Source organism: Psammomys obesus, unplaced genomic scaffold (assembly GCF_907164565.1).
Source record: "Psammomys obesus unplaced genomic scaffold, mPsaObe1.curated_primary_1811, whole genome shotgun sequence".
Classification (NCBI taxonomy): Eukaryota; Metazoa; Chordata; class Mammalia; order Rodentia; family Muridae; genus Psammomys; species Psammomys obesus.
The window spans coordinates 9,375,315-9,401,221 of NW_026589137.1; the positions used below are offsets into that span (position 1 = coordinate 9,375,315).

The following is a 25,907-nucleotide window of genomic DNA, read 5'->3' on the forward strand; positions in this document are numbered from 1 at the left end:
TTAGCAGAGCATCAGTCAATGGAATTCTGCTTGCATCCCAGGTATTCTGTGGAATCCCCTGGTACTACATGTGGGAAAAATTCCTAAATTTAAAATAAAATAAAGTAAAAATCAAGGTTCCTCCTCTTTTACTAGAGAGGTGTGAGATTTAAAATTTTAAGTCCAGATACTTCATTGCACAATAAAATTGAAATTAGTATAATCACTTGATGTTCTTTTCACATTTGTCTTTTATTCCATGGCGGACATTTTCAGGGAAGGGGTAAACCCTCCTTAATTTTATAATATAGGAAAATAGCAAATCCACCAGTGGTATCACCTTCTCAACATAAACATATGCACTTTATGATTCACAGACACTCCAGAGAAAGTGCTTTCATTTGAAGGAAAGGATGGGTGGTTGAATGGACAGATGTACCGCACAGAGGAGAGAGGCATATGCCGTTGATCTCATTCTCCTCTGAATATAGGTAAATTCTATTCAAATTCTCTACCTTTACAAATTAAGAAATGCTGTATAGCATAGGTTGTTGGCTTTTCAAAGGTTTAGAGAAACAACTTTCTAGAATTAATACAACTGACTATACACTCAAAAGAGATGCGTATTCTTTTCTATGTAGACACCTTCCAGATATTTTTCTAGTCTCAGAAGATTAAAAAAAAGATTAACTAATAAATTTTTAATAAATATAAATAGTGAAATAATAGCCAAGTTCTGGAATTTTCCCCAAGACACAAAAGTAATTCAGTTGGATGATTTCTTGGGATATATAAATACAGATAAAAGTATTTTCTTGGTGAACCTCCAACATGTTTATGAACAGGCTTTTAAAGGAAAAAAGCCCAAGTAACTAAATAAGAACATATCATATCTCTCATAAAGAGATTGGAGATACATAGGGAAATCAGCATCAACTATTTAGAGCCAAGTGTTAACGGGGATGTAGCTTTCACTAACTTTCCATTTCTTATACAGTTGAATACTTTCTATATCGCTAATCTCTTGATATTTAAAAAATTCTGAAGTGTTACAAATTGTCAAAATGAATAACTTCTATCTTGAAGAATGTTGGCTAATGGCTCTATTTCCTCCAAATGTGCTTATTGTACAAAGCTTATGTTACAGGAGCACAAGAGAGGATTCAATTCACTATTATCTTTTGCTTATTTACTGCCCAGTTAGGTGTTCTGTATTTTCCTTTTGGCTCTCAGAGAAAGTCCCATCTTTGTGTAAGGTTTCTCCTATCAAGATATTTTAAGTTTAGGGCTCACCCAGCAGTGCCACCACATTTTCAGTGTGTCCTTTTTCTGTCATCACAAAGGCCAACAAGCTGCTTTACATGACAATTCAACTACTACATAAGTATCCATGTGAAATGTGAGAGTATCTCACAATTAGAGCTTTGTTTAGACACATTTAAAAGCCTATCCTGAACACTCATATTCCTCTTTGCTTTTGGAAAATGTCTTAAAGGAAACCTTTTCCAATACAAATGCAGAAAAATAGGTACACAAACCAAGCCACCACTACAGAAGGAGAATAAATAATTGTGACTCTATTAGGGCATAGACGTCCACAGCTTCACACAGCACTTGTTCTATTTTTTTTTTCATTTTTGTTTGTTTTTGTTTTGTTTTGTTTTTATTTGCTTTTTTACTTTCTTTTTTTTAAAAAAGACATTTTGACATCTTTTTTTCAGGACATCTAATGACAATGCAAGTGAAAAAAAACATCACATGGGGTAAGGGTTTTGAAAGAGGTTCGAACTCAAGAGGGACTACTTTCTAACTTAAAAACAAACACAACACTATGAAGAGGGAGTGTGCATCTTTGAGAAATCTTTTTCTTCAAAGGAAATGCACAAAATGAGGGGATTCACTACTGGCTCTTTCGCTTCACGGTGGAAGTGACCACTTAAAGGCCACTTCAACATTGCTGCCCTGTGTGGGCTGCAGTTCAGGCTTACAAATAAATTACATAATCTGAGGGAAGTAGGAAAAAGGCTTATAAGAAGTTTCTATTCACTTGAAAGTTAAAGAACCCCCACCCCATTTGACTGTCTTTTCTTTCATGTTTTCTGCAGTAGAGTTTTATTTCAGTCTTACTCATTAACGAAAAGGTGAGGGGTAAGGCTTGCACTTCTAACGGCTACTGTTCTTAATTGCTTCCTTTGCAGCGATGATCAGGGGAGTGAGGCTGGAGAGAGGCTTGGCTAATTTTAAAAATGGATGCTGTAAAAGGGAGGAAAAAAAGAGGAATCAGTAGAATTCTCCAGTGGGTCTCAACTTTCTTAATTCTGCAGTCCTTTAATAGAGTTCCACAAGCTGTGGTGAACCCCCAACCATAAAATCATTTTGTTGCTATTTCAAAACTGTAATTTTGCTACTGTTATGAATTGTAATATAAATATCTGATATGCAGGATATCTGATATTGTGACCCCCCCAAAAAAAGGTCATGACCCACAGGTTGAGAATCAGTGTATTCCCCCTTTTTCATTGAAATGTTTTTGAACACTCATTGAGACACTATTTAATTAAAAATCCCTGCCAGCTTTTATTCTTCAGAATTTTTTCCTCTTTTTCTGTCTTTCAATATCATGAAATCATATGGAAATTTACTTGGCACAACTAGAAACTCTTCAGTATAGAACTTGGAAAATTTCACTCTGTAAAGGCCAGACTCTGCATTTCCTAAATTGATGAATGGTGTTGGAGCTGCTCTCAGGCTTAAAGAAGTACCTTTAACTGAGCATTAAAATCAATTTTACTCTGAAACCATTGGCTCCCTATCTGCCAAACCCAATAGCTGTGTCTCCACCACTTCTCTTGGCTCATCTGCAAGAGTTGAAGCAAGCCAAACTCCTTTCCTCCTTTAAATTGTTTCCTTCTTTGCAGACTTGTGACATTCTACTACCTCAGGCCTTTCCCTGGTGCATGTGTTCTGACTCTCCACTTTCCATCTTTACTTCCCCTTGATGTCTCTTGCTCACTGTAAAGCAGCTCTCCTTAACGACTTTTAATGGGGCCCACCAACCCACCTACAAAAACCTCAATCCAAAAATTACCTTACCTACAAAACCTACAGTATATAGGACAGATAGTGCAGAGATTGAGGGAATGTTCAACCAATGTGGGGCCAAAACCTAAAGCCCACGCTATGGAAGAAAGCTAATTAATTTCTTATAGAGCTCATTTCTGTCACAGTTTTAACTTATCATCAGCTTTATGAGGATAACTCAATAGTGTGTGACCTGATGTCTTCCCTGACCTCCTGTCCTCCTGTCCTTCTTTTCATTTGTCTTCCTTTAGAATGTTTGCTTTCCATTTTAAATTCAGCATTTTGAAATATATGTTAAAATTGCCACAACCAAGTCCTTTTGTGTGACATAAAGTACAGGTGCTTTGGAGTCACAACAATGAAATTCAGTTTCCCGTGTATTATAATTAGGTAATTGATTCTATGCTCTATTTATCTGTGTGGTTATATTAATGATCCTGTATTTTTTGAATCCTTGGGACAAAAGGTGTTAGAGCTATCAGCACAAGGATTTATATGTGGTGACAGGCTTGGAAACATGTGGAAGTGAAGCACTTATATATTTATGTTGTGCATTTATGATTTGAAGATCAATTAAATGGTTTGAGAATCAGTTAAAAGTATCATTACAGAGTCAATATTTTAGGACCCTGTGATGATCTGAAAAATGCTCACAGGTGGCAGAAAAGGGATGATGCAATGGTGAAGTCTTTTCAGTTCCTCTGCAAAGCTCTGTGTGTCATGGGTTGAGAATTTTTTCCCTAGACATGCATGAGTCCTTGTCTCTAAAAGAACGTTAGAAGCAATTAGAAAAGAATTTTCCATTTGAGTCTATGGTTATCCCTCTGAATGCCCAAGTATTGCACCTTTTCTTTAATGGGTTTATATATTCAAAGTCAAAGCAAAAACAAGCAGTTGATCTTAAATGCAACAGGTCTTGAGATTCATCCCAAAGAAATGGTCCCCAGCACTGAGACCACTTGTGTGGTCTTGGGTATGTGCTGCTTTGTCAAATGAAGACACCTTTGAATAATCTACATTGGGTTTCATTTCATGTATGATGGGAAGTCAGGCAATCCATGGCTCAAATTAGAGCTCTTTTTTTTGCCATTCAAGAGTTGTGTGATCCTCTATTTCCACATCTGCAAAATAGAGTAACAACAACTCCCACACACAGTTTTAAGAACTGAATGAGATTCTATATGTAAAGAGTTTGATAGATAACAGGCCCCAATTACTATCCTATATATTAGTCCTGAAAGCCATAAAAAGGACACATGGTTACAGAGATACTCTCCACTGCATGGTACTTTCCCAGGTTGGCATCAAAAGGTAAAGGGCTTTGACCAGTAAAACATTAGAGTAGCAAATGTCATGGAAATAATTTAAATAGTTCTGTAGAAAATCACCTCTGGCCAAGAGAACCTGCATATAGAATCCAGAGGCACAAGTAAGGTTTAGAACAACAACAACACCCAGCAATACCATAGAGCTTTTCTTTGAAGAATCAGATTTCAGGAAAAACAAAAAAGAATTATAGGTTAAAATGCAAATTCTTCTTTAAAAGGCAAGGCAACATGATCAATCAATCATGTAATAGATGAATGCTTATACTTGTACTGTCCAGGGTCTAAAATTGAGTGGCAATAGCCTAACTGTAACTATATGTCTCTCAACAGAGATCTCTTACTGTCACACATTAACATGGAAAAACTCAACATAACTCTCCCTTTTTAAGTTGCCCTATTTTATGTTCACCTGCAAAAGCTCCTTGGCAGATCCTCGTCTATCCACATCCATCTCAAGACAGCGATTTAAGAAGTCACGGAACACAGCTGACAATCTCTCGGGATTCTGGAGCTCAGGTGTTCCATTAGTGGCTATCAGATATAAGGCCTACAAAGAAAAAGATCCAAATCCAATCAGCATATACATGGTAAAATTATGCGTACAAGACAATTTTCTAAGTCTTTTTTAGAGAATAATGTGGACACGGTTTCTGCCGGAAGGTGGGATTAAGAATAGGTTGTACTGATTGATAGCATAATTGCTGACTCCTAACTTGGTTGGTTATTGATCTGCTTATCGTTCATTAGTAAGAGCTGTTATTGTTGTAGCAGAAGTTAATTACGTGCATGGATCTTAAATATTATCGTTAGACTGATGGAAAATGGTGTAAAAGACAAAAATAATGAAATTCCTAGGAAAATGAACAGAAATGGAAAAGATAAATAAAATCTAGACTTCACACACACATGTATATATTTGTGTGTGAACATATGAAAAGTCAGTAGAAGAGGAACTATTAAGGAAAATAAAGGGTGTGGGCAGTGGGAGACAGGATAGAAAAATGGGGATCAGACCTTTACAACTATACCCTAACACATGAATCAAAATTCCTTTCTGAAAGCTATCACTTTGTACAATGAGCATGCACTTTAAAATGATATGTATTAAGAAAAAAGTTAAGACAAGTAAACTTGTTAAAAGTAGCCCTCTCCCTCTGAAAGGCTCTGCCCTGCAGACTATCAAAGCAGATGCTGAGACTTATGGCCACCTGTTGCGCAGAGTGCAGGGAATCTTATGTAAGAAGTGGGAAATAGTAAGATCTGGAGAGGACAGGAACCCCACAAGGAGAGCAACAGATCCAGAAAATTTGAACACAGGGGTCTTTCCAGAGACTCATACGACAACCAAGTACCATGCATGGAGATAACCTAGAACCCCTGCACAGATGCAGCCCATGGAAGTTCAGTGTTCAAGTGAGTTCCATAGTAATGGGAAGAGGGACTGCCTCTCATATAAACTGATTGGCCTGCTTTTTGATCACCTCCCCTGATGGGGGAGCAGCCTTACCAGGCCACAGAGGAAGACAATGCAGCCACTCCTGATGAGACCTGATAGACTAAGATCAGAAGGAAGAATAGGGAGACCTCCCCTATCAGTGGACTTGGGGAGGGGCATGTCTGAAGAAGGGGGAAGGAAGGTGGGATTGGAAGGGGAGGAGGGATGGGCTTATGGGGGGATACAAAGTGAATAAAGTGTAATTAATAAAAGTTAAAAAAAAGTAGCCCTCTCTGGCATTACACTTACTGGTGACTTGATTTTTAAAGTATATTTTTTCAACTTGAATTCATTATTTTAATCCTTACCCGGAAGCATTACTTAAAATGCATATTTAAAACTGTGGCACCCAATTTTCATCTATTCTACTTTGTCTTCCTAGGGTTAAATGTGTTTTTCATCAAACACTGCCATTCGAGTAAAAAAAAAAAAAAAAAAAAAAAAAAACAAAGCCAAACCTTAGACTATTTCTTTTTCAATTATTGTTTTCATTTTAATGGCAACAATACTATTTATACCTAATTCCCATTGTAAAAAATCCACACGTTCAGTTGCATTATGAACTAAACTGGCCTTTGTCGACTGGCTTGGGAACCTAATTACTATGTAGAAGCCTGTTTCTATGAGAAAATGCACTCTAGGTTCCAAATAATCAACTTAGAAGTGAACTTTTGGAACACATCCTATGTGTAAGTGAGGGGGGGGGGTGTCTTCAAAAAAAGAAAATTGCTACCCACTGCCTTGCTAATGAGACACAAATATAATTGTAGCCAACACAACAATAACAACAAAAGGGTTTTTACCAGCAAAGCCAAGTCTTAAATGAAAAGCCTGGAAAAAATAAATCTGGGCATGAGTGATATTGTGCTACATTTAAAAAGTAACTGAAAATGCAAGAAAAATGAGTTGGCTATTAGAAACCAAACTAGATATTTTGTGTAGCTGCTTCTAGTGTAAGCAAGAAAGCACAAGATTTTCCCCAAGTTCTCCTTCCTCATACCATCAACGTCCCAACTTTCTACAGTTATTCTGCTAGGTTCTACCAGTACAACGTTTATATGGTTTTCTTAGTCACCCACATCTTTCTTTCACTTCATCTTTGCTTAAGATCAGGACATCTCTCAGACAGCTTTAGTGTTGTCTTAATTGACATTCCTTATTTGGATCCTTTTGTTCTTAAATACACCCCCCCCTTAACAATTGTGTCTCAACACATTTCATCTTGTCACTCATTTATCTGCTTTAAAGTTCTTAGTGGCATCCTATTGTCCAAAGGTATGGACAGATATCGTTTCAGGTGGTGTTGTCCCAAATTCCTCTCTAAAAGAATTTAAGGGAGAGTGGAGAGGGTAGAGAGAGAAATGGTAGAGAATTTAGGATCCTATGCTCACATATACAATGATTCAGTCAAATGAGTTATGCTTTTTCTTCCCATTTATTATTCCAAACTCTTCTTTCATTCACAAGACACAGTAAGGATTGGCATGGCATATGATATGATTTGATTTCTGCTTCCTTTGTCAGCTTTCCTCTGTTTTCTTCTCACTCTAGAGACTTTCTCATCCCATTCCCACACATACACATTAGTGAAAGCTCACGTATTAGTCACACCAATTTGTTGCTTAATTCTGTGTAGGAAATACTGTTTCTCAGCTCCCTCTGCTGCTTTCTTCACCTCCCTCTATTATCTGGTAAACTGTTACTTGACTATTGAGAACTCTCTCAAATGTGATCTCCTTTTTAGTCTTCAGCATCTCTCCCAGGTAGATTCAGTGTTCAACTACTCCAGTTTTCAGAGTACTGTTTTGTGTTTTATCCTTGAAAACCTTTTGTCCCCTATCCCATGCAATAAGGATAGTTGCCTTTCACCTCTTTTGAGATTCAGCATCCATAAATCTATCTTTACAATGCATTTGCATGTACTTTTTATTTATTTACAGATCTGTCATCCCTCATGGAATGTAAGCCCAAGAAAATAATTTACACTATAAACATTTCTGAATTTTATAGTAATTTACTAAAAATATATTTTTTGAAGGATGTGTAATAAAAGCCAAAGTCTACAAATTTAGATGCTCTGGAAATATAATGAATTGATATTTAAAATATCGAAGTTGAATTATAAGAAGGTAAGCGAAGCATAAAAAAAACAATTTTTGAGTTGGCAAACCCTGATGTGTGATCATATTAACTACCACTACTGACTAGGGAGGAAAAAAGAGTGCTCTGTGAGTAGCATATATAAGGACATATGATCACATGGAGGACCATCAAGATCAAGCTAAGCACAACATGTTTGATTCAGGCAAACCCACAAATAAAGGAAGCTAACAAGTGCTCCCAGGAACTTGACAAAATTGTGTTGACAAACTTCACAGTTTCAAAATCTTTCTCTTTCCTAGCTGACATTGAACAAGGAAGGTCTTTATAACAGAACACATTAGAACATGAAGTAGGCTATATTTTTCCTAAGCCGAGGCAATAGAGGGCCATGACGCATGGACTATATTTATATTAGAAATATGACTGGCAAAAATAAAATGGTAAATAAAATAATAATAATAAAATAAAAATAAAATTGTTTTCACGGTATAACCTAGACATTTCTAGTATTTCAGACATCTCCATAATAACTGTAACTATCTTGGCAATAACATATAACCATTGACGTTTTCAACAACTCTGATGTGCAACTGAATTGACCCAAATACTAAGAGAAAACCAGTGCATCTATTTGGAGAAACAATTGAATTTACCTTATTGGCAATTTCCTCTTTTGGAAAAGATCAAAGTCCTCACCTTGGAAGTTACCACAATTCTCCAAAGAAGTCTCAAAACAATCCATATGTAACCCATAAATGTTCATTAAGGCAGTATTTGCACTAAGACTTTTTAATTACAAAGCTTAAGTTTGTGACTTGAGTTCATTATAGCAGTTTATAAAGTTTATGTTAAGTGATTGACAAACCAGGAGACTTTCATGAAATATGTTTGCAAGTATAAGAAGTCCCAGCACCAATACAATGAAACACTTTACAAAGAGCATAGGCTATGGTTGAGAAATCTTTTTGTAAGCTGAGTATTTGGTACTCAAAGTCCATTTTCCCATGAAAATTATTTTATACATGGTGAGTGGGTTCCCATCCTAGTCCACACAAAATCTACTGAATGTGTAATATAATTGAACAAAAAGAGTAAGAAAGTTTAATTATCTATATGTCAACATCAGTTATATTATCATAACTAGTATAAATATATAATTTATTCCATAATGTAATGTCATATATTATATATAATTATATTAATTAATTACATTACATAGTTCATATAATTCACACAACTACTTATTGGTTAATATGATTTTTAATTGACAGGTAAAGAAAGTGTCCTGTGGGGTTAAGAATAATAACTTGCCCTATGTCATACTTTTCTAACAATATAGAAAACAATATTTGAATTAAAGGAATATGAGTTCTGAATCTATGCTCTTAACTATGGCATGGCTCCCCCTCTCACTTTTCAAAGTCTCTGCAGAGAGGTAGAGAAAGAAATTCAAGAAATGAGGCATTCTATCCTTGAGCAATTGGCATACTTGATTGTGTTTTTACCTGTACGGCAGAAATGGGACCGTCTGTGGTCAATCATTCTCTACTAGTTTGAAACGGAGAGCAAGGGGGACATACATAGCTTGAAGGGGAAAATGTGTATATGTGTGTGTGTGGGGGGGCATGCTGAGGGTTTATCAGTATTTATGTGCAACTGAATTTACCCAAATACTAAGAGAAAAATCAGTATATTTAATTGGAGAAATAACTGAATTCCTGTATTTTGTATTCTGGTCTTTATTCTGGCTGATTACTACAACCTCCTGCTGTCCCAATTCCTTTCTCATTTTAAAACTTTTTACTCTGTGCTTTATGAACAAAATTTGGCAATGGGCATGTTGACACCTTATGATTCAGTTCACTCATAACTTGGGATTTAAGAGGTTAAATGGGAGGGCATATTGCTACTTCTGTTGTGTTTATGAATTTCCTGAAAGTCTCTGACATTCCTTGTTTTTCTGAGAGGGTTAATAGAATCTAGTCTGCAAAAAGAAACCACTATACATACACAAACTACCACATGCCGTACTTTGTTTCAACTTCACACTACAATATGATATACCATTGTAGTCTAATTTACCTCTATATTTTCTTATATATAAATTCTCATCTGTCAGCAAATCATAAGGAGCTGTTATTTTGCTACTGAGTCCTTAAAGAGCTATTTAAATGAACGCAGGGATCTATCACTTATAGGTTGATAATAAAAGATAATTAGGTAGTAGTGACTGATTAGGTGCCAGGGTAGCTTTGGAATGCTTTTGTCCAAGCAGAAAGCTTTAGCCAATGGCATAAAATAAATGCCAGATGACTCTGACAACCCATGTGCTCATTCTATTCTCTTGTTAAGAAATGTGTATCAGGCAACATGAATTCATGATTTGATTTTTTGTGACCTTAGAAGTACTCAAGGTTTGGAACTATAGGACATTTGAAAGTGGGCGTTAGGATAACCCTGCAGATTTTTTAAAAGCAGGAAAAGAAAATAGTCCAAGAAGTCAAGGAAAGGTGAGGAGCAGTGAGAATGAGAGGAAACAGAAGAAAGCGAGGCAAAGGCAGGAGCCAATGGAAAATAGAAAGTAAGGCAGTTGATAAGATGAAGAGAAATAAAGATAAAGACCAGAAAATAGGTGATGTCAAAGGAACCTGTATCCTAGGCTTCATTCTGCTATTGCTCCATTCCTCTCGTCCTGAAATGGTAAGAAAATAAAAATGCTGATTATACGGATTGATCAGTGCATTGAAATACCCCACTCTAGAGGTAACCCAGAAGCAGAAAATCACACACGGTATATACTCACTCATAAGTAGTTATTAGACATATAATATAGGATAAACATACTAAAATCTGTACTCTCAAAGAAGTTAAAAAACAAGGGAATATTATCAATCCTCATTCAGAAAGAAAAATGCAATAGACATTGGAAGCAGGAGAAGAGAGGGAACAGGACAGCCTCCTACCACTGATCTGAAAGGCTCCACTGATCGAGGTATCAAAGAAGAGGCTATCAAAGCTTTGAGCATAATGCAGAGAATTTTGTGAAAAGTTGGGCATAGACAGACCTAGACGGGACAGAAGCTCCAAAAGGAGACCAAAAGAACCTAAAGAAAAAAGCTGGGCCCTGGGGGCCCTGCAGAGACTGATAGCCAACCAAGGACCATCCATGGAGAGGACCTAAAACCTCTGCTCAGATGTAGCCTATAACTCATTCTCCAAGTGGGTTTCCTAGTAAGGAGAGCCGGGGTTGTCTCTGGCATGGACTCAGTGGCAGGCTCTCTGATCAAGGCCCCCGGGAGGTACAACCTTGACAGGCCACAGAGGAAGACAATGCAGCCAGTCCTGATGAGACCTGATAGATTGGGGTCAGCTAGAAGGGGAGGAGGACCTCCCATATCAGTGGATTAGGGGAGGGGCATGGGGGAGAAAAAAGGGGAGGTTGGGATTGTGAGGAGATGAGGGAGGGGGCACAGCCATGATACAAAGTGAAAAATTGTAATAAATAATAATAATTAATAAAAATGCAAAAAGAAATACTTTACTCCAATAATATGTATAATTATTGTTTGTTAACCAAGAAATTTAAATTTTGCCATTTGAGGATGAAGTAATTCCTCCTTTTCATCTCTAGAAGGAAAGAAAAGGAAAAGAAAGGGAAGCAAATGTAAAAGGCATGGCAAAAAGGTCAGCTTAGTTCTTGCAATAAGGTTTAAATCAACGGGTCTGAAACTTTTGGTCTCAAACCCTTTGGGGTCACATATCAGATACCTTGCACATTAGATATATTTATTATGATTCATGACACTAGCAAAATTACAGTTATGAATTAACACTGAAAATAATATTATAGCTGGGAGTCGCCATAGCATGAGGAACTGCATTAAAGGGTCGCAGTGTTTGGGGTGTTGATGACTGCTAACTTTTCCTTGGTATAGACAGCCTTGATGAGAATAACCTAGTGTGCTAAGAGGCTCAGCTAAGAATTTTCTGGGCATCTTTTGCTCAGAGTGCCAATGGTTTATACAACTGCTTTTGTGATCCCAAAAAACAAATATAAGAAGTCATCTTCAGTATAAAAAAAAAAAAAAACCACCCCAATTTTCTTGGTAAATTTGTATTTCTTTTTTTTAATTTTATTTTTTCTTATCAGTTACATTTTATTAACTCTGTATCCCAACCGTATCCCGCTCCCTCGTTCCTTCCCAATCCCACCCTTCCTCCCTCATCTCCACCGTGCCCCTTTCCAAGTCCACTGATAGGGGGGACCTCCTCCCCATTCATCTGATCCTGTTTTATCAGGTATCTTCAGGACTGGCTGCAAAGCTCTCCTCTGTGGTCTAACAGGACTGCTCCTCCCTTGGGGGTGGGGAGGCCAAAGAGCCAGTCATTGAGTTCCTGTTAGAAATAGTCCTTGTTCCCCTCACTATGGGAAACCAATTGGTTACTGAGCTACCACAGGCTACATCTGAGCAGAGGTTCTAGTTATGAACCTCTGAGCAGAGGTTCTAGGTTTTATCCATACATGGTCCTTGGTTGAATGTCAGTCTCAGAAAAGACCCTGTGGCCAGATATATTTGGTCTTTGTGGAGCTCCTATCCTTTCCCCATCATACTAACTCCCCTTCTTTCATATGATTCCCTGTACTCTGCCGAAGGTTTGGTCATGAGTCTTTGTATCTGCTTTGAAAACACTGCTGGTTAGTCTTTCAGATGTGCTCAGTAGACTCCTGTCATATGTTCAATGCATCCCATCTGTCTTTCTAAACGAGGATTGATCATCTTACCCCATGTCTGCTCTCTTGATTATCTTTTTTAGGTGTATAGATTTCATTATGTTTATCATATCTTATAGGTCTATATAAGTGAGTATATACCGTGTTTGTCTTTCTCCTGGGATATTTCACTCAGAATGATCTTTTCTAGATCCTACCATTTGCCTGCAAATTTCATGATTTCCTCCTTTTTGATTGCTGAGTAGTATTCCATTGTATAAAAATACCACAATTTCTGTACCCATTCCTCCGTTGATGGACATCTGGGTTGTTTCCAGGTTCTGGCTATTACAAATAAAGCTGCTATAAACATGGTTGAGCAAATGTCCTTATTGTGTACTTGACATTCTTTTGGATATATGCCTAGGAGTGGTATGGCTGGATCTTGAGGAAGCGCTATTCCTAATTGTCTGAGAAAGCACCAGATAGATTTCCAGAGTGGTTGTACCAGTTTACATTCCCACCAGCAGTGGAGGAGGGTTCCCCTTTCTCCACAACCTCTCCAGCATGTGTTGTCACTTGAGTTTTTCATCTTGGCCATTCTGATGGGTGTAAGGTGAAATCTCAGGGTTGTTTTGATTTGTATTTCCCTAATGGCTAATGAGGTTGAGCATTTCTTTAAGTGCTTCTCTGCCATTCGACATTCCTCTAATGAGAATTCTCTGTTTAGCTCTGTTCCCCTTTTTTTAAGTGGATTACTTGGTTTGCTGCTTTTCAGCTTCTTTTGTTCTTTATATATACTGGATATGAGTATTCTGTCAGATAAAGGGTTGGTGAAGATTCTTTCCCAATCTGTAGGCAGTCGTTTTGTTTTGATGACGGTGTCCTTTGTTTTACAGAAGCTTTTCAGTTTCATGAGGTCCCATTTATTGATTGTTGCCCTTAGAGCTTGTGCTGTTGGTGTTCTGTTCAGGAAGTTGTCTCCTGTGCCAATGAGTTCTAGGCTTTTCCCCACTTTTTCTTCTAACCGATTTAGAGTATATGGTTTTATGTTGAGGGGTAAATTCATATTGCAAAAGCTATAAGATAAAAATATACGGCTGGACGTTTCAGTGGGCAAATATACAACCACAACCCAAGATTCATTTCTTTACAATGATCTTTGATTTTGATGGACCTAATTCCTTAGCCAACTGTATGGTACTTATTAGTGGAACAGGCCTATGCATCCCTTGGTTATATCCAAACCATTCGAGCCTGCAAGTTCACGGAGGAATGATAAGAAAAATCAATCTGGCACTTTCTCAGACAACTAGGAATAACGCTTCCTCAAGATTCAGCCATACCACTCCCAGGCTTATGCCCAAAAGGGGCTCAAGGACCCAATAAAGACATTTGCTCAACCATGTTTGTAGCAGCTTTATTTGTAATAGCCAGAAGCTGGAAACAGCCCAGATGCCCCTCAACTGAAGAATGGATGCAAAAATTGTGGTACATCTACACAATGGAGTACTATACTGCAATGAAAAATAAGGAAATCATGAAATTTGCAGGTAAATGGTGGGACCTGGAAAGGATCATCCTGAGTGAGCTGTCCCAGAAGCAGAAAGACACACATGGTATATACTCACTCATATAGACATATAACATAGAATAAACATACTAAAACCTGCACATCTAAAGAAACTAATTAAGAGAGAGGACCCTGACTAAAACATCAATCCCCATCCCGAAAGGCAAAGAGGATAGACATTAGAAGAAGAAGAAAACAGGAAACAACCTAGGAACCTGTCACAGAGGTTCTCTGAAAGGCTCTGCCCTATAGACTATCAAAGCAGACACTGAGACTTATGGCCAACTGTTGGGCAAAATGCAGGGAATCTTATGTAAGAAGTGGGAAATAGTAAGATCTGGAGAGGACAGGAACCCCACAAGGAGAGCAACAGAACCAGGAAATTTGAACACAGGGGTCTTCTCAGAGACTCATAGTCCAACCAAGTACCATGCATGGAGATAACCTAGAACCCCTGCACAGATGTAGCCCATGGCAGTTAAGTGTCCAAGTGGGTTACATAGTAATGGGAAGAGGAACTGCCTCTGACATAATCTGATAGGCCTGTTCTTTGATCACCTCCCCCTGAGGGGAGAGCAGCCTTACCAGGCCACAGAAGATGACAATGCAGCCACTCCTGATGTGATCTGATCGACTAAGATCGGAAGGAAAGATAGGAGGACCTCCCCTATCAGTGGACTTGGGGAGGGGCATGCGCGAAGAAAGGGAAGAGAGGGTGGGACTGGGAAGGAAGGAGGGAGGGGCTTATGGGGGAGATACAAAGTGAATAAACTGTAATTAATAAAAAAAATAAAAATAAATAAAAAAGAAAAAAGAAAAATCACAGGAAATGAGAATCTCTCTAGGCCAACAATGGTTCCTCGATCACCACATTTTTAAACTTTCCCTTTTCTTCGCCTGGTTAGTTTCTTGGATTTTAGTTGGAATCAATTTCTCTCTTGGCTTTCCTCTGGGTCATAACTCATGAGTTTGAACTGTCTGCTTCTGTATAATCTAAATGAAACTTGAGTTTTCGTGTGGCCAAGTCTCATTTTCCTATGCCGAATTCTTACCAACCAATGATTCTTAAGGGCTTCCTATCTTTAACAGGCAATATATTTTTATTAAAAAGAAACACTGTTACTATTCTATAATATTTTACTTATAGTTATCCCAACTCTCCTCTCCTTTTAGTCATAAGTAAAACCATCAAGGGAAGAGGACTGTCAATAACCTATCAGTAAATCTTGTTGTTCCACAGTGGCTTAAAGAAAAAGAAGGGAATGCTCCCAGCGCTCCCTGAAACACATTCAAAACAATATTGACTGAGGGACAGAAAAGTATGCTTCCTTCTCTGGTGTTCAGGAAGATTATGTCTGACTTTAATTCCAAATGAGCAGGTGCCATCAAACGCAGACATTCAGACCCACAGCCCGCGTTCCAGTGGTTGGAGGGAACAAGATGAAGTTTGGCCCTTGGTTGCTGTTGTTCAGTAGCTAGGGTTTCTCTCATCATGCATAATGGCCTTGAGACATACAAACTCTCTAGAATTTCCCTGGTCATATGAGATAAAGAAGAAAAATGACATGAAGTGTCAATAAAGAGGTAGGAAGTCTCTAAATGTAAGAACAGGCCTTTATTTGGATTGTTACCCTTCTTTCTCCACAGTCATGCAGGTAATGCACTCAAGTCATATAGTCACACCCATGGAAATATTATGCTCCAGTATAGTCCAGACACTCAGGTCCTGGCTTATTTTAAAGATGAACAACATTTTCAGAAGAGATAAAAATGAAAAATGTCATAGCATGAAGATATATGCTTAATTAATATTGTTCACTTTTGATACTGCAATAGCTTTAACTGTTAATCTAGAATCATCTGTGAAGAGAATCTCAATGAAAGAATGTCTGTATTTGGTTGAACTATGGACATATCTGTGGGCATTTTCTTTATTACACTATTTGACATGAAAAGACCTGCACACTGAATTGTAGAAGAATGAAGAGACCTGACTAAGCACTGGCACACAACTATCAATTTACTACCCTCTTGACTGTAGATATGTCATTGATCAATGTTGTAAGTCTCTACTGTCTTGACTTCTCCACAGTTATAGACTGTATCCTGAAATTGTGAGCTTCAATAAACATTTTCTCCCTTAAGTTGCTTTTGTCAGAATATTTTTATAACAACAGAAAAGAAACTAAGATATACAGTGTTTCTGGATTCCTAAGTTTGGAGAAGAGATGAACAAGATTTCAACTAGGCTTTGATGCTGTTATGATTTCTTAAAGGAAATGGACAAGTATGAGCAGAACAAGTATGTGCTTTCCTGGTTAAACAATTGTGCTCAAAGAGCAATAAACAACTAATTCTCCTTGCAGACAATGCTCTATTAAGGCCTTAACATAAAGCTTTACTTTTGTCCTATTCCTTGTTTTCACCTTTTCCTAAGGAATAAAGTCCGGGGTCCTTGGTGTTTCAACTCCACAGAGGACTCCAATGTAAACGCAAGGAAGAAAATAATTAGGATGTGGGGTTCCCTTACCATACCACAGTCTGCTTTTAACACTGGTAACAGTAAGTGACTTCCAGTAGCTCAATGTTTGATATGCCCTTTTGAGTACTTAAAACAAAGACATGAAGTAAACACTTAAACAGGGATAGAAAATTACACATAAAACAGGATTATAAAAGATTCTAGAGTCTAGGGAGGTCAAAGATGGCAGCCCTGGGAAGACACTGTCTGACAAGCAGGACAGCAGTGATTGCACAGGGACCAACAGACTGAACTCTGGGCCCTAAAACAACAGCAATTGTGTTTCCCAGGTGAGAGGAAACCCCACAGTGTGGGAAGCAATCAGTCCATTCTCAGGTCACCCCGCTAAACCCCTGAAGAGTTCCAGGGTCCTGGCAGGCACTCAATCACCATCCCAAAGCCACATGCTTGTGTGCACTGATCATCATCTCAGACTGAACAGTGAACACCAAAACACCAGAGATTGGGATTTCCAGTCAAAGGAAAACCACACTGTGAAGGAAGAAATTGGGACAGACCTCAGGTAACCCTGAAAAAGGTCCTGGGGTCCTGCAGGTGCTCAGCTGCCAGTACAGAAAACTACCTGCCTGCCCAACTCACAGTCCCAGACAGAACTGTGGGCCCCAGGGAAACAGAGACGGGGTTTCCCTGTTGGGAGGAAAGCCCACAGTGAGTAGAAACGTCAGGTCTGACCTCAGGACACTTAGCTCTTTTCCCCCAAAAAAAGTTCTCAAGAAAAGTTCCCAGGTTCCAGCAGATACCCATTGCCACCATGGAACCACTTGCCTGCACCTGAGTGCTATACTCACTGTCCCAGACTGAATTGTGGACCCCCAAACACCACATACTGGGTCTCCCTGTTGGAAGAAAACCCCACGGTGAAAGAAACATCAGATCTGACCTCAGGACACCCAGCTCTGGAAAAGTTTTTGGGTTCCCAAAGCTCCAAGTTCGAGCCTCCTGCTGCATGCATAAGTGTTGAGCTCACCTGCCACTGATTACTGCTTGGGTACTGGGGCACAGAGCTACAACCTCAGACATACAGAAGCCTGAGATCCACAGGATCAACTTCCAGATATTGCTCAAAGGTGCAACCAGTTATCCTTAGCTAAACGGACCATACCGCAAAGCTCCTTGGTTCTTCATGAGGACTGCACCCAGAAAACACAGTGTAAGAGCAGCAACAGCAGGTTACTAAATTTGGAGCAAGAAACCCAGGGTCAGGGCAGCTATATCCAGGACTTCTACTGGCAAGAGGACAGCACCCCTGACTACTAAGGATCACAGTTACCACACAAGTTCATATGCCAAAGGTGAGCTATGGCAATTCCTGAAAACCATTGCCAACTGGTTGAACATACCAAAAAAGCTGAAAAGGCTTACTTCAGGAACAACCATCTTCCTGCCAAGGGGATTCTCCCCACCCCAGGATTCCAGCAGGCACCAGAAACTAATAGCCAACACCTGAGACAGCCAGATGGGTAGAGGCCAGCGTAAAAGCACAACCAACAAAAGCCAAAGCAATATGGCATCTCTAGAACTCAGTTATCCAGGGGCAAGTAACCCTGGACAACGTGAGTGAAGTTCAAGAAGATGACCTTACATCTATGCTTATGAAGAGGTTAATGGAGGAAACAAATAAAATACACAAAGAAACAGAGGAAGATAAAGCCAAACAGATTATGACTATCCATAAAGAAATAGAGGAAGATAAATTCAAACAGATTAGGGTCATCCATAAAGAAATACAGGAAGATGCAGCCAGTTTATGGCCTTCAAAGAGGAAGTGATTAAATCACTGAAAGAAAGAAAAGAAACAGAGGAATGTTCAAACAAACAGGTGAAAGAATTGAAGGAAAAACAGGAAAATATAGTCAGACAGATGAAGGAAATCACCAAAATGTTTCAAGATCTGAAGATAGAATTGGAAAAATTAAAGAAAATACAAAGAAAGGAAATCGTGGAGATGAAGAACTGAGGGAAGAAAACAAGAACTATAGAGATAAGCATAACCAACAGACTATAAGAGATGGAAGAAAGAATCTCAGGTGTGGAAGGTACAATGGAAAAATATCAATGTATCCAACAATGAAAATGATAAATCTAAAAATCTCCAGGCACGAACCATCCAAGAAATCCAAGACAACATAAAAAGACAAAACCTAAGAATAATAGGAATAGAGGAAAAGAAGATTCCCATCTCCAAGGCCCAGAAAATATTTTCAACAAAATCATGGAAAAATAATTCTCCAACTTAAAGGAGAGGCCTATAAGCACACAAGAGGCCTACAAAACATCTAATAAATTAGACCAGAAAAGAAAATCCTCCCTCCACATAATAATCAAAAACAGTAAGTACACAGAACAAAGAAAAGATACTAAAAGCTGCGAGGGAAAAAAGCCAAGTAACATATAATGGCAAACCCAACAGAATCACACCTGACTTCTCAACAAAGACTATGAGCCATAAGGGCCTGGAAGGATATCACGCAGGACTTAACACAGATGTTAGCCCAGGCTATTATACCCAGCAAAACTCTTATTCATAATAGATGGAGAAAACAAGATATTCAATGACAAAAATATTACAGAAGATAGTACAAGTTAATACATGCCCCAAGAAAACTAACTACTTACAGGAAAAAAATAACCTCACTACAGCAAAAATAAAAGTAGCCAAGCACAGAAACACACTAACACAACCAACATCAAAATCAAAGGATATAACAGCCGCTGATCATTAATCTCTCTCAAAATCAATGAACTCAACTGTTCAATAAAAAGACACAGACTAGCAGAATGAATGTGTAAACAAGACCCAACAATCTTTTTTTATGCAATAAACACATCTAAGTCACAAAGATAGACATTATCTGAGAATAAAAGGCTGGAAGATGGTTTTCCAAGCAAATGGGACTAAGAATCAAGCAAGAATAGCCATTCTAATATCTAATAAAATAGACTTTCAACCAAATTTAATTAAAAGAGATGTGGAAGGGCACTTCATACTCATCAAAGGAAAATTCCACCAAGAAGACATCTCAATTCTGAGCATATATGCCCCAAATACAAAGACACCCACATTTGGAAAAGAAACTTTAATAAAACTTAAAACACATATAGATCCCCACACATTAATAGTGGGAGACTTCAACACCCCTCTCTCAACAAAGGACAGGTCAACAAAATTGAAATTAAACAAAGAAAAAAAGACTGTAACAGAGGACATGAATCAAAGGGAACTAACAAACATCTACAGAACTTTTCACACGAACACAAAAGAATTTACCTTCTTTTCAGTACCTTTTGGAACCTTCTCCAAAAGAGACCATATGTTTGGTAACAAAGCAATTTTCAACAGATACAAGAAGACTGAAATAATCTTGTGTATCGTATGAGACCACCATGGACTAAAGCTAGACCTTAACAGCAACAGAGATAGCAAAAAGCCTGGAAACTGAATGACTCACTACTCAATTACAGTTGGGTCAGGGAAAAAATAAAGAAATTAAAGTCTTCGTAGAATTCAATGAAACTGAAGGCACAAGATACCCAAACTTATGGGACACAATGAAAGCAGTGCTAAGAAGAAAGTACACAGCACTAAGTGCCTTCAAGAAGAAATGCGAAACATTTCATTCAAGCAACTTAATGGCTCACCTGAAAGCCCTGGGGGAAAAAAAGAAACAGACATGCCCAAGAGGAGTAGACTGTTAAAAATAATCAAACTCAGGGCTGAAATCAATAAATTAAAAATAAATAAAACAATTCAAAGAATCAATGAAACCAAGAGCTGGTTCGTTGAGAAAATCAACAAGATAGACAAACCCTTAGCTTAAATAACTAAAAGGCAGAGAAACACTATCCAAATTAACAAATCAGAAGTGAAAATGGGGACATAACAACAAACACTGAAGAAACCCAAAAAATCATTAGGGTTTACTTCAAAAGCCTATATGCCACAAAATTTGAAAATCTAAATGAAATGGACAATTTTCTTGATTGAGTCCACTTACCGTAGCTAAATCAAGGTCAGGTAAATAAATTAAATAAGCCTATATCCCCAAGGAAATAGAAGCTGTCATCAAGAGTTTCCCATCCAAAAAAAAGTTCAGGGTAAGATGGTTTCAACGCAGAATTCTCCCATACCTTCAAAGAAGAGCTAACACCAATACTCTTCAAAGTATTCCACAAAATAGAAACAGAAGGAATATTTCCAAACTCATTCTATGAAGCCACAGTCACCTTGATACCCAAATCTCCCAAAGACCCAACAAAGAAAATTTCAGGCAATCTCCCTTATGAACATTGATGCAAAAATACTCAACAAAACACTCTCAATCGAAATCCAAGAACACATCAAAGATATCCACCATGAACAAATAGGCTTCATCCCAGCTATACAGGGATGGTTCAGTATATGGAAAATCATCAATGTAATGCACCATATAAACAAACTGAAAGAAAAAAAAAACACATGATAATCTCCTTAGATACTGAAAAACCATTTGATAAAATCCAACATTCATTTATGTTTACAGTCCTGGAGCTATCAGGAATACAAGGCACTTAGATAAATATAGTAAAGACAATATACAGCAAGCCTATAGCCAACATCAAAACAAATGTAGAGGAACACAAATCACTCCCACTGAAATCATGGACAAGGCAAGGCTGCCCACTCTCTCCATATGATTTCAACAAAGTACTTGAAGTCCTTGCTAGAGAAATAAGACAATTAAAAGACATCAAGGGGATTCACTTCTGAAAGGAAGAAGTCAAAGTATCACTATTTGATAGTGATATGATAAGTTGGTATTCATGAGTGACCTCAAAAATTCTACCAGGGATCTCCTACATCTGATGAAAGCCTTCAGCAAAGCGGTTAGATAAAAAATTAACTCAGAAAAAATCACTAGCTCTTCTGTATACAATAGACAAATGGGCTGAAAAAGAAATTAGGGAAACAAAGCCCTTCACAATAGCCACAAAGGACATAAAGTACCTTGGTGTGACCCTAACCAAGCAAGTCAAAGACTGTTCTCTGAAGAAAGAAATAGTAGAAGATCTCAGAAGATACAAAGATCTCCCATGCTCATGGCTTGGCAGGATTAACATAGTAAAAATGGCCACCTTACCAAAAGCAATCTACAGATCCAATGCCATTCCCATGATATTACCAACACAATTCTTTACAGACCTAGAAAGAAAAATTCTCATCTTCATATGAAATAACAAGAAACCCAGAATAGCTAAAATAATCCTCTACAATAAAAGACCTTCTGGAGGTATCTCCATCCCTGATCTCAAGCTGTACTATAGAGAATCAGTAATAAAAACTGCATGGTACTGGCATATAAACTGGCTGGTGGATCAAGGGAATTGAATAGAAGACACAGAAATAAACACTTACAGACACCTGATTTTTGACAAAGATGCATAAAGCATACAATGGAAAAAAGATAGCATCTTCAAAAAATGGTACTGGTCCAACTGGATGGATGTCTACATGTAAAAAAATGCAAATGATTCCATTCTTATCACACTGCACAAAACTAAAATCCAACTGGATCAAAGACCTCAATATAAAAACAGACACACTAAATCTGTTAGAAGAAAAAGTGGGGAAGAGCCTTGAACTCATTGGCACAGGAGACAGCTTCCTGAGCAGAACACCAACAGCACAGGTTCTCAGATAAACAATCAATAAATGGGACCTCATGAAACTGAAAACCTTCTGTAAAGCAAAGGACACTGTCTTCAGAACAAAAAGACAGCCTAAAGATTGGGAAAAGATCTTTACCAACCCTACATGTGACAGAGGGCTGATATCCAGAATAAATAAAGAATTCAAGAAGTTAAATAGCAACAAATCAAGTAATCTAATTTACAAAGGTAATACAGAGCTAAACAGAGAATTCACATTAGAAGAATACTGAATGGTAGAGAAACACGTAAATGCTCAACATCCTTAGTTATCAGGGAAATGCAAATCAATACAACCCTAAGATTTCACCTTACACCCATCAGAATGGCTAAGATCAAAAATTCAAGTGACAATACATGCTGGAGAGGTTGTGGAGAAAGAGGAACCCTCCTCTATTGTTGGTGGGAATGTAAACTTGTACAGTCACTTTGGAAATCAATCTGGCGTTTTCACAGACAATTTAGGAATAGTGCTACAAGATCCAGCTATAGCACTCCTAGGCATATATTCATATGATACTCAAGTGTACAAGAAGGACATTTGCTCACCAATGTTCATATTAGCTTTATTTGTTATAGCCAGAATATGGAAACAACCCAGATGTCCCTCAGTTGAGAAATGATACAGAAATAGTGGCACATTTACACAATTAAAAACAAGAAAATCATGAAATCTGCAGGCAAATGGTGGGAACTAGAAAAGATCATCCCGAGTGAGGTATCCCTGAAGCAGAAAAGACACACATGGTATATACTCACATATAAGTGGATATTAGACATATAATATAGGATAAACATACTAAAATCTGTACACCTAAAGAAGCTAATCAAGAAGAAAGACCCTGGATAAGATGCTCAATCCTCATTCAGAAAGGCAAACTGGATGGACATTGGAAGAGGGAGAAAACAGGAATGCCTACCACAGAGGGCTTCTGAAAGACTCTACCCAGCAGGGTATCAAACCAAAGGCTGAGACTCATAGCTAAACTTTTGGCAGAGTGCAGGGAATCTTATGAAAGAAAGGGAGGATAAAAAGACCTGGAGGAGCAGGAGCTCCACAAGGAGAGCAATAGAATCAAAAAAATTCTGGGCTCAGGGGTCTTTTCTGAGACTGATATTCCAATGAAGGACCATTCATGGGGATAACCTAGAACCCCTGCACAGATGTAGCTTATGGCAGTTTAGTGTCTAAGTGGGTTCCTAGTAATAGGAACAGAGACTGTCTCTGACATGAACTCAGTGGCCTGCTCTTTGTTCACCTTCCCCTGAGGGGTGTGGAGTCTTACCAGGCCACAGAGGAAGACAATACACCCAGTCCTAATGAGACCTGATAGACTAGGATCAGATAGTATAGGAGGAGGTCCTCCCCTATCAGTGGACTGGGGGAGGGGCATGGGAGGAGAAAATGGAGGGAGGGTGAGATTGGGAGGGGACAAGGGAAGGGGCTACAGCTGGGATACAAAGCAAATAAACTGCGATTAATGAAAATAAATAAATTGATTTAAAAATAATAAAAGGTTCTGTATGGACTTCAAGTGGACATCAGTGAAACCTTTCACAAGCACCAAAAGCCATTACAGCTCAATAAAAACAATCTTAACATGTGTGTAAACTTAACTTTTTTTAAAAAAAAATAGTAATTCTTTTGTGTTGGTGAGCAAAACAAAAGTATGGCTTGGAAGAAATAAGTATCTCCTCACTTAGAATCAAGTCTACGTGATAACAATTGTTAGCAAAATATATTATCTGTTAACAGAAAAGGTGGTTACCAACAAAAGCTTGATCTTTGATTTGCATAGTCATAGAGAAAGTTGATTTTTTTAAAAAAAATTCCAGCTACTTTGGCAAACAGGAGGAATGAGGCACTTAATTATTGGTGGCTGCATAAAAATGCCCGTGGGTTCCAGAACAACATGTCCAAGGCCAATTACATTGCTTAGAAAGATTTCAGGCACTTGGGGTTGGGGGCAGGGTGGCAATGAGAATGCTGTCTCCTCTCTGCCCCTGGAAGTGTTTTCAACATCATAACATCAGTACAGGCAATTAACCTCTGCACTTTTAAAAGCAGTTTATGAGAAAATTAGGTCAATTTATTTACATTTTTAAAATTTCAATTTTTTCTTTACTAAGTAAAAGAAGTAGTCAACTTTTTGTGTTACATGTACATCAGCAATCAGTATTGACATTTAATTTGCTCAGTTGCATCCAGCACAACGAAAACACAACTCACCAGGAAATGCAAGCACCTTTGTAATGCACAGCCCAAGACTGCATCTTGAATCTGCTGTTTAATGTTACATCTTTATGGTAACTACATTGAACTCTACAGAGTTCTCCATTCCACAGGAGTTAGTCAATTTGATAAGAGTTCTTTGGAGGAATACTGAATCCATTAAATTATTGAGTAAAAACATGAAATATCTTTTTTTCTCATGAATTATTACATACATTTTCTACAATGAGCTAAACATGGCGATGTGACTTATATACATTATTCATGATTTTCCTGTGGATTCAGCAAGATGGATATTATCACTATTCAGAGAAAAGAAACATATTTAGGAAGGTTTTTACATGACTTGCAAAATGTTTCCAAGCTTTTCAGTTACATAGTCAGGCCATATTTGGATCTGCCTGACTACTTCACTGAGTTCCCCCCCCCCCCCCCGCTTCTCGCAAGTGCATGCCACTCTTTATAGTACCATTTTATCTCCTGCTCACTCCCTTATAATTCCATCTGTCTTAAAGCCTACAAATAGTGAGCTGGTGGTAGATTGGGATAATTGTAAAGAAAGAATTGAGTGCTCTTTCATATCTCTCCTAAAGTTGCATGGTTTTTCTAGTTCCCAACAGTGTGCCTCAGCATCCAAAAAAAGAGTCGGCTCCCTACAGTGTCAGACTGTATCTTTCTGTCTCTAACCTTCCCATGGGTTCAGGGAACAGATTTTTCAAGTCCCAAATAAGGGCATCTAGGCCAAACATGAGGCCAGCACATTTACAAGCAAGGCTTAAAAGTATTTCTGGTGACTAGGAAAAAAAAAAAAAAAAAAAAAAAAGAGCTTCAGAGTCAGGCTGGCTCAAGCAGACTAGTTGATTACTTGCCCGAAGGCCGATCCCATAAAGAGAGTAAGGCACAAAGTTAATCAGTCTTTATCAGTGGAATTCAACAAGGCAGTCTTTCTGACAGCTCCTTTGTCATAGTCTTAGTATAGGCTTCCTGCATTATGTGGTTTACCAATATGCAAGTACTTGTTTTGGTAGAAGGCTGTGGATTCTAAGAGACAAGCTATTAATTCTGAGTTCTGATATCAGGCTAGAAGATGCCTATAGAGATTACAACTGGTTTCCTTTTTCTCTAGTAATTAGCAGTCTAGCCAAAGAGAGATCAATTATGACTGGGGAGCAGAAGA

At 38.1% G+C, this 25,907-nt stretch overlaps 1 protein-coding gene across 2 annotated transcripts in view; it reads right to left on the reverse strand.

Annotated features, from left to right (window-relative positions):
• Nucleotides 1-212: 212 nt before the first annotated feature.
• Nucleotides 213-25,907, reverse strand: part of Pak3 (p21 (RAC1) activated kinase 3) — a 336,231-nt gene continuing 310,536 nt past the window's right edge. For both annotated transcript variants that reach the window (XM_055604923.1, XM_055604924.1), the window contains 2 exons: nt 4,798-4,935; nt 213-2,232 (listed from right to left, as the gene is read on the reverse strand). In XM_055604923.1, the coding sequence (XP_055460898.1) occupies nt 2,143-2,232; nt 4,798-4,935 (228 nt within the window). In that variant the 3' untranslated portion in view covers nt 213-2,142. The remainder of the gene's footprint in view (nt 2,233-4,797; nt 4,936-25,907) is intronic.